The 14,036-nt window shown below is 39.4% G+C and overlaps 1 protein-coding gene across 5 annotated transcripts in view; it reads left to right on the forward strand.

Annotated features, from left to right (window-relative positions):
- The window catches only part of bcas3 (BCAS3 microtubule associated cell migration factor), a 409,318-nt gene that overhangs the window by 357,745 nt on the left and 37,537 nt on the right, over window positions 1-14,036 (forward strand). Inside the window, exon 23 of one of the 5 annotated variants that reach the window (XM_063016965.1) lies at window positions 10,393-10,455. The exons of 2 other annotated variants lie outside the window; for them this stretch is intronic. In XM_063016965.1, the coding sequence (XP_062873035.1) occupies window positions 10,393-10,409 (17 nt within the window). In that variant the 3' untranslated portion in view covers window positions 10,410-10,455. Of the gene's footprint in view, window positions 1-372; window positions 638-4,807; window positions 5,007-10,392; window positions 10,456-14,036 lie in introns of those variants that run through there. 2 more of the 5 variants (XM_063016960.1, XM_063016966.1) reach the window with 2 other exon arrangements.

Here is a 14,036-nt window from a genome sequence, read left to right on the forward strand (position 1 = left end):
CCAGTGACTAGTGTCTTTAATAATAAAAACAAAGTGACTTACAATTATCATCGAATACAATTTGAACAATTAAGCATTGAGAGCCTTGCTCAGGGGCCCAACAGTGACAACTTTGTGGTGGTGGGGCTTGAACTGGCAACCTTCTGATTACTAGTCAAGTACCTTAACCACTGAGCTACCACTGCACCAATTTCACACATTTATTTATTTATTTAGTAAAACATTTTGTCTCCTATTAACATATTTAATATAGCTTTGTTTATGCTTATAACTAGGTGCACTATCGTTGGTGATGAGACGACGCTGTACATTTAAACATACTGGGTGTTGTATTTGTTTTTGCTCTATTCATGGTGTAAATTTTGTCAACAGGCTGAACCCTTTGATGCTAAAGTGATGGAGGAATAAGAGGGATTACCATTGCCCTTCACCTCTGTCGTCCTCTTGGTGATGGGCAGGAGATCAGCATGTCTGTGAAATTCGCTTTATTGTCGCTCAATGTTTGGATAGTGGCAGCCCCATTTCACACTGAATTCCACCCCGTGGGGCCATGGCTAATTGGACAAATTTGCACAGCAGGGAAGGAGGCACAGCACCGCATGAGACGTGATATATAGGCATAGAGTCGGACAGCCCAGTACGGGACAGTCATCTCATCTTAAACATAATATGATCAAACTTTAACTATTAAAGGAAGTTAATGCATAAAAACAGATCATGTGTCTCACTAAGAAAAAAAAATAGTTTTTGATTTTGTAGTCTAGTCTGAAATCTGACGTTGTTGGAGGTATTTTAATGTATTTGGAAAAAAATTTTTAGTAAAAGTGCTTGATTTGTTTGAGTTTTAATGCCATGTTTGCCATTTGTTATTAATGGTCGGATGGGCATTTTAAATAGTTATTCTTGTTAGCAGTTGTTTTTTTTGGTGTTAGTCTTTCATTAGTCTTACAAGCAACTTAAGGATTGTCTCTGTATTGTCTTGTGAGGATTTTTTTTATTATTTTGGCTAAGTGTAGTTGTATTTGAGGAATTCAATCAGGATATGTTTTACTGTGATGGATGTTTGACAAGTCTCTTAGATTGGGGGATTCTCTGATCTTATTAAGTGCTGGTGCGTTTGTCTGGTGTGGCCAGTTTGGCATCTAAAGTGAATAACTTGGTCTGAATGATTTTCTGGGTGTGTCTTTGGTTTGCTGTTTGTTGGGGTGTGTTTCATATAATTTTTTGTTGATTTTACATTTACGTTTATGGCATTTAGTACACGCTTTTATTCAAAGCGACTTACAATTATTATTGAATACAATTCATGCAATTGAGGGTTAAGGGCATTGCTCAGGGGTCCAACAGTGGCAAATTGGCAGTGGTGGGGCTTGAACCGTCAACCCTCTGATTACTAGTCTAGTACCTAGTCTAGTTTAGTTAAAGTGCTTAAAATTGCATTTCAAATCAATTTTTTCCTTTAAATAGGAAATACGAAAAAGATAACAAATATATGCTTATTTTCAAATGAAAATAAATTATCATTGGTTTTTAATTTGTATAAAGGTGTACAAGTGTATTTAATTGCAAGTTTGGGCTTGTCAGGGACAAGTTTTCGGTACACGGAGGGAGATAATAGTTGACATGCTAGCGCGTTGTGCCACCTCATCCCATTGGTTTAAATGGCATGAGGCTAACTGTGTTAGCTTAGTAAGTGAAAACCGATGTCATTGCTAAGTAGTGCTTTTGAATAATAAGTAGATGACTTATTAGAATCCTGTCTACTTAGGCAGCTGCCTATGTAGGCAGTAAGACAGCAAGGCAGCTTCCTAGGTTTTCGAACACACCCAATATGTACATCATGCTAATGTTTTTGCTGAGAATTCTACAAAACGAAAATGACTAAAGTTTAAACCTTTTAAAATGTGCATAGGATTGAATCTCATCTCTAGTGGTTACAAGATTAACAACAGCAGCAGATTGTGTTTTCCATTAGAACCACAGTATCATAAGATGCTAGCCATTCAGCAATAGAATCTGGCATGTTTTTATTTGCAATCAGTGATGATTGTGGTGGAGTAAACGGTTCTTGGTGGGATGTCTGTAGGAGCACTAGAGAAAGGAATGTAAACAAGCCAGTCTGACTCGGTGCTTTCGAGATGCTGCTTTTTCAGTCTTGTGGGGAACTTGTCATGTTCATCATATCATTTATCCAATTTGACCTAGTAAGGATACAGCAGATCTGGACTTTGTGGTAATGCTCAGCGACCTTGATAATAGGTCAAAAATTGTATTTTTATTTGACCAAATGGGGTATTTTTACGTCACTGACTTAATTCTATAATCATATGGAATACCATGTTGGCACATTCCACATTTTTTTCCCCCTTTGTACTATTTTTGACCACATTATGACATCATAACTATATGAAACTCATCACAGCTTATCACAATGTTAATTTTCTGTTGTATTTAATATAAATGATAACTGGCTGTTTAGAATTTGGATCCAGCTGTTATAAGTGTTTGTTCTCCGACTGCATTTTGGGAGCAATGAGGAACTTAGCTTTAACCCTTAGGGATGTCCAGGTTGAGAAAGGTCTGCACGATTACTCCTAATGACCCAGAGCTTGTGAACAAGCACTCCCATAATGCCCATCAGTCCCAGCAGCAGAGTGTGAAGAGCAGGATGGAGCCGCTTTGCCTAAGGGCCTCCTCACGTTTCCGCTGCCAGCACAGAAGAAGATGGGCAATGGTGCGTGACCGCTACACCTCTCAGAAGCAGATGTGTTAACAGACAATTCTAAGTTTCTGTTCTAAACAATAAGGCCAGTTTGCAAATTTGTACATTTATTTTATTCCCCAGTCCAGTGGGTATTTATAGCCACTTTTATTTAAACATGTAAGTAGGGCTTTTATTTAAAGACTTGCTGTTATTTGTGGCAAGTCAGAAGTATTTTCTAGATGAAGACCTAAACAGAGCCTGTGTTAAACGCTGTGGTAATTGGAGTGAGGCTGCCGTCTGGAACCGAGCACTGAGCACCGATCCAGCTCTAATCAGGACACTGCCAGGCCTGGATAAACGTGTAATGCCTGGGTGTGTATGATGTGTGCTCGTTGCAGGCCGCAATTTCATCAGCGTCTCGGCCGGATAGATCTTAGACTGGAAATCACCACACTACCAGCTGGTTTTCACCACACAGCACACACATATACAAGCACTGGGTATCCATGTATTTCTGGCCACATAATGGGAGATTTCAGCACCCAGACCACAGCTAATACAGGAAATGGCAAGAGAGAGGGCTAAAGGAGGCCTGGTCCAAATCTGACAGTGATTTTCTCCAACCGAGCGTGCTGTTGTTGTTTTTCCATCATGGCTGCAGCACTAGCTCAGGGCTAAGCTTGAGGTCTTTGATGTGTGTGCTGCAATGGGAGGTAAACCTCAGAATCTCAGGCCTTCAGCCGGCATGACGGAGCGAACCGCCTCATTTTTCTTACTTAGACCTGGATTTGCATCTTCCCCGGCTTCGGTTAGCACATGTTTTTCAGCTTTTTTTTTTGGTATGGTTTTAGTAAGGAAAATGATAGGACATTTTCTGTTCTGTGTCTTGTGCGCCTTTGATCATCTGGTCTGATCTGGTTGATCTTTGTTTTCACCTAGAAGAACATTTACATCTGGGATTATATGTGTTTTATAATGGGTTGGCAGCACAACAAATGTATTACATCACAACACTTTGGCAATATGTAGATCTAATAATAGTGTTAGGAGGCTTGATGCAGCTTAGCAAAGCAATTATTTTCAATGAAGTCTTAATGAAGTGCATCTTTCATATATAAACCCAGAGTCCTACAATTTCTCTTTATAAATATGAAAAGCCAGCATACCACATTGAAAAAAAAACACTAATTTGCTTTAGAATTGGACATATCTACCGAAATCCAGTCCAAACAAGACCATAAACTGAAATCATTACCGTTTTCTCTGTCTATCTCTACAACTTATCCTTCTACTCACCCATTTTCCTAATTTAGTTGAGCTGGTGATCCAGCACAAACTTTACTTTGCCAAAAAAAGCTTTCATATAAAAATGTAAATGTAAACGTTCTTTAATATTCTACTCCCTTTTTTGGGGTGGGGGGATTGTTAGAGTTGCTGTGCTATGATCTGGTTGAGGTTTTGCTTAGGATGATATCACACTGAACTAATTGAGGCATCATGGCAGCAGTTGACTGAAGCTCTAGCGCCACCTCTTCCTCTCTCATCCATTCTCCCTTCAACTCTCTCTCTCTCACGTGTACACTCTTAGTTGTGGTTTGTTAAGGGCTCAGTGTTTTAGATGTTAGTTCAGAACCCACTGATGATCACTAAGCCCGAGATGGCTGAATGGCTTCCTGATCACATGATCACACATCAACCAACCAAACAAAAAAGTAGATACATGGTAACTAAGCTAAGAGCATTACAATGTATTTTCTGTTAAACAGCAGATTTCAGCCGAATCTTTATCTATGTTGTTTACAGCTTATGTGCATTGCCAAAGGCACAGATGGATATTTTGATCGACTTTCTGAAAATGGGCATAGTCAATAAACACATAAATGGTACACATTTACTATTAATTTGCAAGTAAGTTATAAAAAAAAACATATTATGTTGGCCTTTGATTCTTTTAGACCTAAAATTTCAAATAACTGGATCATTTGATACCAATAATAACTGAGATTTTTATAGTAACTATAATACTATAATAACTACTGTATATGTTTACTTTTTCTTTTATATTTGCTGCTCAATTCTCTCATCTGTACTTGTGGAATATAGACGCTGATAACTTAATGCTGTTGTTCCAGTGCCATGCAGACCAAATATTTTGGCACCTCAGGTCACCAGTGGCAGAATTTGGAAGTCGCTATAATATTTCTACCTACTTCACTCAGCAGGGCGCATCATCAGCTCCGCTTCCATCACACATGATTCAGTGCTGACTTAAGCCTGCTGTACGTAAATTGAAATCATCCTGGAATGCACTTCATATAAAAACACTTGGGTTTGTTTCCAAAAAACTACTGTGCTACTTTTTCTGTGAATTGATGTGCCACAATGTTTATTGTTGAGGTTCTTTTACTGTAATTTACAGTGTATCAAAGCTGTGTTCACATACACATTATTACAATGTGTAAGAGTTTGGCAGAGTTTAAAGGTTAATATTTTCAAACTTGCTCTTAAAAATGTGTAGAAATATTTTGTAGCACAGTGAAACGTACATTTTGAAACAGATTTATCAAAGCAAGTATATAATAGGCATGCGGGGTAAACTTTTTGTTGTGCTTACATCTGCCTTAAAAGACATGATGGCATCCCTTAAACGCAACCATATCTCACTTCCATGTTAAACTGCCAGTGTCCAACTTAATTGTCACTAGTTCTATCCAGTGCACCTTAAACATAAAAGATAATCTGTAAGAGACTGACTTTAATAATACACGTTGTGCCTAACTGCAAAGTAAAGCACTAAGAATCACTTTTTGTGTACATCCTAATTATTGTAGTTTAAAAACTACAGTGGGTTCAGAAAGAATTCAGACCAGTTCACCCCTTGCACCTTTGTTGTGCTCTGACAACATAAAACGATTTTCTGGTCTTATAAAATAGAAACTGAACTTCTTGAGCAGAAGAGCAAGCACTTTCTCTGGCAGTATACAGGCAATGCACATCACCTACATAGCGGCCTACAGTAAAATATAGTGGTGGCAGCATCATGCTATGGGGGTGCTTCTCAGTGGCCGGGACAGGGAGAGGGATGGATGAATGCGTGCAATACAGGGACATCCTTAAAAATTCTTCCAGAGCACAGGCAAACATAGACTGGGGCAACAGTTTAGCTAGTAATATGACAATAGCCCTAAGAATATAGCCAAAATAATACTGGTGACAGCACTTTACAGAAGCTCACCATCCAACCTGACAAAGATTGAAAGGATCTAGGAAAGAATGGCATACAGAATGGCAAAAACAGCCCAAATCAAGGTGTTCAAAGCTTGTACAGACATTCAAAAAGACTTGAAGCTATAATTTTTGCCAAAGGGGATAGATTAGATTTCAGGCAAAAGTAGTAGATTTCAGGCAAAATTTTACTTTTATTATGGGTAATTAAGTGGCGAAAATCAAACCCACAGTGAACAAAAGTGAAAGGGGACTTAATACTTTCTGTAGCCACTGTACATTAGAATATACAATGAGTGGCATTTCTTATCTAAGGGAATGATTATTCATTGTACCAACTTTTAAAACAGCAGGTACAGTGTATCACAAAAGTGAGTACACCCCTCACATTTCTGCAAATATTTCATTATATCTTTTCATGGGACAACACTATAGACATGAAACTTGGATATAACTTAGAGTAGTCAGTGTACAGCTTGTATAGCAGTGTAGATTTACTGTCTTCTGAAAATAACTCAACACATAGCCATTAATGTCTAAATAGCTGGCAACATAAGTGAGTACACCCCACAGTGAACATGTCCAAATTGTGCCCAAATGTGTCGGTGTCCCTCCCTGGTGTCATGTGTCAAGGTCCCAGGTGTAAATGGGGAGCAGGGGCTGTTAAATTTGGTGTTTTGGGTACAATTCTCTCATACTGGCCACTGGATATTCAACATGGCACCTCATGGCAAAGAACTCTCTGAGGATGTGAGAAATAGAATTGTTGCTCTCCACAAAGATGGCCTGGGCTATAAGAAGATTGCTAACACCCTGAAACTGAGCTACAGCATGGTGGCCAAGGTCATACAGCGGTTTTCCAGGACAGGTTCCACTCAAAACAGGCTTCGCCAGGGTCGACCAAAGAAGTTGAGTCCACGTGTTCGGCGTCATATCCAGAGGTTGGCTTTAAAAAATAGACACATGAGTGCTGCCAGCATTGCTGCAGAGGTTGAAGACATGGGAGGTCAGCCTGTCAGTGCTCAGACCATACGCCGCACACTGCATCAACTCGGTCTGTATGGTCGTCATCCCAGAAGGAAGCTGACGCACAAGAAATTCCGGAAGACAGTAAATCTACACTGCTATACAAGTTGTACACTGACTACTCTAAGTTATATCCAAGTTTTATTTCTATAGTGTTGTCCCATGAAAAGATATAATAAAATATTTGCAGAAATGTGAGGGGTGTACTCACTTTTGTGATACACTGTAAATCAGTCACCTACAAGTCTCTCGGCCGTGTCCCAAACTACACACTTCTATACTAAATACACTGACCAGGCATAACATTATGACCAAAAGTAAAGTAAAAACCACTGATTATCTGTTCATCACGGCACCTGTTAGTGGGTGGGATATATTAGACAGCAAGTGAACATTTTATCCTCAAAGTTGATGTTAGAAGCAGGAAAAATGGAGGAGCATGAGGATTTGAGTGAGTTTGAGGGCCAAATTGTGATGGCTAGACGACTGGGTCAGAGCATCTTAAAAACTGCAGCTCTTGTGGGGTTTTCCTGGTCTGCAGTGGTCAGTATCTATCAAAAGTGGTCCAAGGAAGGAACAGTGGTAAACCGGAGATAGGGTCATGGGCGGCCATGGCTCATTGATGCACGTGGGGAGGGACGGCTGGCCCGTATGGTTGGATCCAACAGACTAACTGCTGTAGCTCAGATTGCTGAAGAAGTTAATGCTGGTTCTGATAGAAAGGTGTCAGAATACACAGAGCATCACAGTTGCAGGGCTGTTTTGGCAGCAAAAGGGAGACCAACACAATAATAGGAAGGTGGTCATAATGTTATGCCTCATCGGTGTATACCGTATATGTTGCAAATGAATACACCACCGTAAGTCTCAATACTGTTTAAAATAGTAAGTATGTAGTTGCAGTATGCGGCTTGACATTGGAGTTTTCCATCTAATCTTTACCTACCATCAATGCGTTCTGCTAAACATGGGTTGGGAATATTTTAATTTCAATATATAACTACAGTTTTTGGACCTTTTTAATTTTCTTTGCATTAAAATGTCTCTACAGGACGGCCAGTTTGGCTCTTCTCAAATACACTTCATCAAAATACCAGTCATCTTTATTTTTCACCCAGTCTCGTGAGTACACATGCTCAAACAGGCTGTGTAGCCGACTAGTGTGCAAGAGCCTCATTACTGCTCAAAACTGTCGCTTAATAAAAATCAATGACGTGTCCGGCCTGCCGTACACCTATTGTTTCTGGCCATCTGGAAATGGTTTAACCTGAAGCATTACTGTAGTATTCCTCATGCCTTTGAAATTACCCAGTACCTCCAACAACAATATTTGTTTATTTGGTTTGTTTTATCGTTTTTTTGCATCTGAAACTAAATGAAAGGCATAATTACCCTCTACCTTATGCTTATGATAAACTTATGCAGGCTGGGACCAGGTCATTGCCCCAACTTTAGTAATTTTATTTATCTACTTCTGCATTATGCTTGCATATTATCCAATTAAATTTAACATGCTAGTAGATAAGGTCTAAAATATGGTTTAGACATTTATTATTTGCTGAAATATTGTGACAAATTAATGGGTCTCCATAAAGTTGTGCAGGTTCATGTGCCATATGTGTTTCCGTCCTTGCGTATGCGTTTACGTTGCAGTAGGTAAGATGGGATGACAGCAAGCTAAGGTGGGTATGTGGACTTCAAGACTTAAAGAGTCAAAGAGACAGGAGTGACCCTGTGGGCCAGGTTTAAGAGCCAGACTCCTTACCTCTCATGTTTAGTTTGGCCAGTGCTGGGCCAGATCGATGATCTGCAAAGTGGATTTGTTATTGCCTTGTTTGGTTTGGCAGCATTTGAAAGAAGCCGCCTGATTACAGTCCCAGATGTCACAGCACACATTACTGCTTGGTGTATTACTCTCTGGAAAGCACTCTTCTCTTCCTCTTTCATTCAGCTTGCTTTTGGCTGCTAAACATCCAGTAGCTTTGTAGTTGCACGTCTCTGTGGAGACAAGGTGGCTTTAAAAGTGACTCCATTCAGGTTTGGCTTTAAGGCTAACTTGTTTAATATTGATTCTGTCTATAGTCTTTGACCCTTTGTTCCACTGAAAGGACCATGTCCAATATCTCTATTGTTGCTGAATATTAGTTTAGCATTCCAAATTGAGGCATGTCTTTTTCTTCATTATGTAATGGGCTCTGCTGTGCACACTGTTATTTAATCTTAAATCTTGTCACTCCCCCTGGTCAACACCGGTCCACTATATGAAAAGCATCCAGTAAGCCTGTCTTAGTGTATTTCTGCTAAAGGTTTTTGGCTATTTCTATGGACTTTCTGTTTATTTTTATTGCTTTTAAAACCTGTCCACCTTCTACAGTTGTGAAAGGCTGGTCAAATTATCAGTTATCATTTTGTCTCATGGAAATGATCAGAGGAAGCAAAACACATCGGTTGTCGTTAATAAAGCTGTGAATGTTTACATTATTTCTTATGGGAAAAATAGGTTTAACTAATGAACATTTTGACTTAAGAACAGCCCTTCAGAACCAATTAAATTCGTAAGTCAAGGGTCCACTGTACTTGTCTAGGGTGTGGATTTAAGAAAACAATGTAAAAAATAATAATAATTAAATATAAATAAAATAATACAGTATTTTGCAGTAAAATATTTTTGGCACAGTGGGATTTTTTAGAAACTCAACATCAGACAGCTGCATTGGTTTACTGTCAGATTATTAACTGTCAGTGGCAGATTATTCTGCATTATGGCACCTACGCTATGGAACTCATTACCCCAAGGTGTCTGCCTCTGCTCTTCATTAATTTTTTTTTACTCAGCTAAAAACCTACCTTGAGTATAAGAAAGGTGCAATATAAATCCAAATTATTATTACTACTTATTATTATTATTACTGGTCACTGAGGTTTATAATCTACAAGGACTAAAACATTTGGGTTCAAACTGTAAATCACATATAAAGGAGACCCTTGCAATGTTTTGGGAAGTACCGTCTCTCTCTAGCAAAACCTGCATATAACTGTTTGAACAGCACTTAAATCTGTCAGTAAGTCTGCAGTATGGATTCCAATGTGCTATGTTTCCCACAGATTTGAAATATACTGTATCTGGGGGAGGACCAGGGTGGTGGTTGAGTTGGATATATGGTGATGTCTTTAAGAATTAGGAATTTTATTTATAACTCTGTAAATGTATTTTATGGTATTTATATAAAATTGATTATGACCAGCTGCTCTCGAAAACATTTAATAAATAAAAATATTAGACACATTACAGTTAAGGGGTCAAGTCAAAAGTTTTCATACAGTCACTCCCCCTAGTCCACTATATGAAAAGCATCCAGTAAGCCTGTCATAGTGTATTTTTGTGGAAAGTCCTTGTCTATTTCTATGGACTTTATGTTTATTTTCATTGCTTTCAGGTGGTCTGCAGTTGTGAAAGGCTGGTCAAATGATCAGTTATTATTTTGTCTCATGGAAACGATCAGAGGAAGGAAAACACATCAGTCGTAGTTAATAAAGCTGTGAAATAAGAATGAAATTTAGTGTAAAGTTTTTATACAGTTGTAGTGGACATGTATGTAATAGTAGTTTTGGTATTTTAATGATTGAAACACACTTTTTTTTAGTTTATTGCAGGTTTTCTAAAAAAATCTGATGGGTTCAAATTATACATTCAGCACCTTAGAACATTTTACACCACTTAATCTATGTATCACTTACATTTCTGGCATGACCTGAATACTTAAAGCTATTGTGTTAGGTGCAGGTGCAGATCCACCTTGCCACCGGTGAACATCCAGGGAATGGACATTGAGAGAGTGGACTCTTACAAGTACCTGGGTGTTCACCTCAACAACAAACTGGGCTGGTCAGTTAACACTACTGCACTTTATAAAAAAGGTCAGAGCAGACTCTACCTACTCAGGAGACTGCGGTCATTTGGAGTGCGGGGGGAACTCTTGAGGACTTTTTTTGATACAGTGGTGGCATCAGCCATCTTTTATGGAGTGGTATGTTGGGGCAGCAGCATCTCTACAGCGGACAGGAAGAGACTAGACAAACTTATTAAGAGGGCCGGCTCTGTCCTGGGGAGCCCCTTAGACCCAGTGCAGGTGGTGGGAGACAGAAGGATGTTAGCCAAGCTGGCATCCATGCTGGAGAACGACTCCCACCCCATGCATGAGACTCTGGCAGCACTGGGTAGCTCCTTCAGTGATAGACTGCTTCACCCCAAATGTGTGAAGGAGCGGTATCGCAGGTCCTTCCTTCCTGCTGCTGTTAGACTGTATAACCAGCACTGCTCCAGACAGATCACACACACACTCTAAAACATTCATTATTCATAACAATGTGCAACTTTTCCCACGTGTAATTATTACAATTTGCAATATGTGCAATATTTTTTCCCATGTGCAATTATTATTTGTAAATATTTCGTTTTTTTCAGAGTTTTTCAGAGTTTTTTCTGACTTTTTATTGTTATTATTGTTATTACACTGTACTTTTTATTGTCTATTTTTTGTACTGAGTGCTTTACTGTCCCTTCGCTGCTGCAACACTGTGAATTTCCCCACTGTGGGACTAATAAAGGATTATCTTATCTTATCTTATCTTATCTTATCTTAGACTATAGCTGGTGAAATCTTTGTGCCCAGTAAATGGAACAGCAGTCGAATGCCAAGGTTTGCTTATATACTGAAACTGTCACTTGCTAAGCTTGCACGACAGCCTCCAAGCCCAAGGCATTAAAGTTCCAACAGCTTCTTATTAATAACAGACCTGGTTCTGGTGATTCTAATTTTGTGGTACTAATTTTCTTTAGTTTTGATAGTTGAATGTTAGTCAAAGACCACTGTTCCATGTATTTTAATGGGTAGAGTGGACCAAGCTCTATTCATGTGAGCACAGAATCACTGGCTATAGTCAATCACTAACAAGGAATTCGGGGACAATGTTCTAATTTGCTGTACTTAAATCCTAAGACTGTAAACTTTTAATGTTCAGTGTGAGTATTGAAAACAGTGGATGTGTACAATGGCTGTTAGCTCGAACTTGCTCATTCTAGCGATAAGTGCTCATTGATTTGGAGTGTGTGTGTGGCCCTATAAACATTCCTTTGACACTTTTACTGCAGGTTACTGGGGTGAGGACTTACGGTGCCTTACAAGTCGTTGAAAAGTTCTTAATTCATGGCTAATGCAGCTTCGGTGTCACTTGTTTCCTGTGTAATTGTGGGTTCCTTACATATTGTGTCCCAGTAGCAAATAAGATCAAGCAACTGAGGGTTAGGGGCCTTGCTCAGGGGGCCAACAGTGGCAACTTTGTGGCAGGGCTTGAACCAACAGCCTTATGAGTACTAGTCCAGTGCCCTAACTGCTTAGCTGATTCTTATTTGCTGAATGAATATGATGGAGTCGCAGAAACAAGGATCTTTAATCAGCCCTAGTGTAGCTAACAACCAATGTTGACAGTTAAGAGGAGGAAATGACTGCAGGATGGACAAAAGGTTACCTTAGTATCTGGGATCAGCAGATTGGGTGTTGTTTTTACCCATTGATGCCCAACAGGCCAGTTGCATGTAAGTCTATAGGTAGCTTATACTGTATAATAGTAGCAAGCAGGTTTTTCTTCATTTTTGACTATTTACTAAAGCAAACTTAATTTAATTATTCATTTCATTTGGTTTATGATCCTCAATATGGTGAAACATGTTAATGCTGTAACCAATTCCACAAAAAACTTTGTGTCCAGATGAACTGATTCAACTTTGTGGATTTTTGTTCCTGGATTATTGAGCATTAATCAAGAGGCTGTAACCAATTGATAATGAATCCCTTTTTCTGTCCTACTACTAAAACCTGTGGTTATTGTTAGAGCTTTTTGTCATGTACTGGGGTTAAATTCTTTTAGCAGGTCTACATACTTTTAGCAATGAGACAGACATTTGATCTTCTCTGTGCAGTTTTATTTTATCTTTATGTTCACCACAGGCAGCTTTGCAATGAACTCAAACCACCTTTAAAATGCAAACATAAATCGCAGCTGTTGTCTTCATGAGCTTTCCAGCCAGTTAGGTGCTTTTTGTTGCATTCTTACAACATGTACATCAAAAGAGAGAAGATGAGTGATTAAATCCACATGCAAAAGCTAAGGTGTGTGACATCTGCTAATTAACCCTCTGATTTGTTCCAAGTTTCTATTTCCTGTTACCTCTTACACTAAACCATGCCCCACCATTTGTTAATTCTTTTAAACCTTTATTTAACTAACAAACGTACAGAAAAATCCCTTTCGATAATTTGGCTGGCCAGCTTTTAGTTGACTGCAAGCCACCACAAGGTAAGGCTTTACAACACTTGTCTCCTCACCTCAAAACAGGAAGCTTGACTTAATGTTCCCTTGTCCGGTAAGATTATTCCTGCTTAAGATGGTTTAGCGTACACGTTAAAACACATTAGATGGCTTTTCATAATCATTACACGGGATTTTAAACCTGCTCCAATAAAATCTTTCCTGGCCGTCTGCTTGCCTCCTCCTTCTCCATCAGCACACTCTCTCCTCCTGGCAGGTTAGCAGGCTGGGTTGGCGCTTGAGAAGTTGTTTTTACATGGTGCAGGCTTCACTACACACCACCACATCAGACTCCATGGCCGCACACTCGGCTCTCGCTCCGGCACGCTTCCCTCCCGCTAAACCTGTAATTGAACTTTTCAGCACGGCGCAAGAAGCGTTTGTTAGCGATTGCCTGCCTGCAATCTTTGTTTTTTTCCAAATTAGGCCTTTAATTAGGCCCACATCTTGTTTTTTCCACTTCAGCTGCACTGGCTCTTTGTAAAGGCAGCAGGCTCTGTTAAGAATAGCGAGGCCAGAGTTACGGTAGGTTTCATAGAAAAACACTGATAAGAGGCTCTGCATCCAGGACGTGTCCCAGGAGATAGAGGGGGGGAAAAGCCCCTTCGCCCACACACCCGTGCACTGTTTAGCATCAAACAGCTAATAACGACATCTAATAATAAATAACATGCACCCCGAAATATGGGAAGAGATTCCAACCTCAGTTCAT

Source organism: Trichomycterus rosablanca, chromosome 20 (assembly GCF_030014385.1).
Source record: "Trichomycterus rosablanca isolate fTriRos1 chromosome 20, fTriRos1.hap1, whole genome shotgun sequence".
Lineage (NCBI taxonomy): Eukaryota > Metazoa > Chordata > Actinopteri > Siluriformes > Trichomycteridae > Trichomycterus > Trichomycterus rosablanca.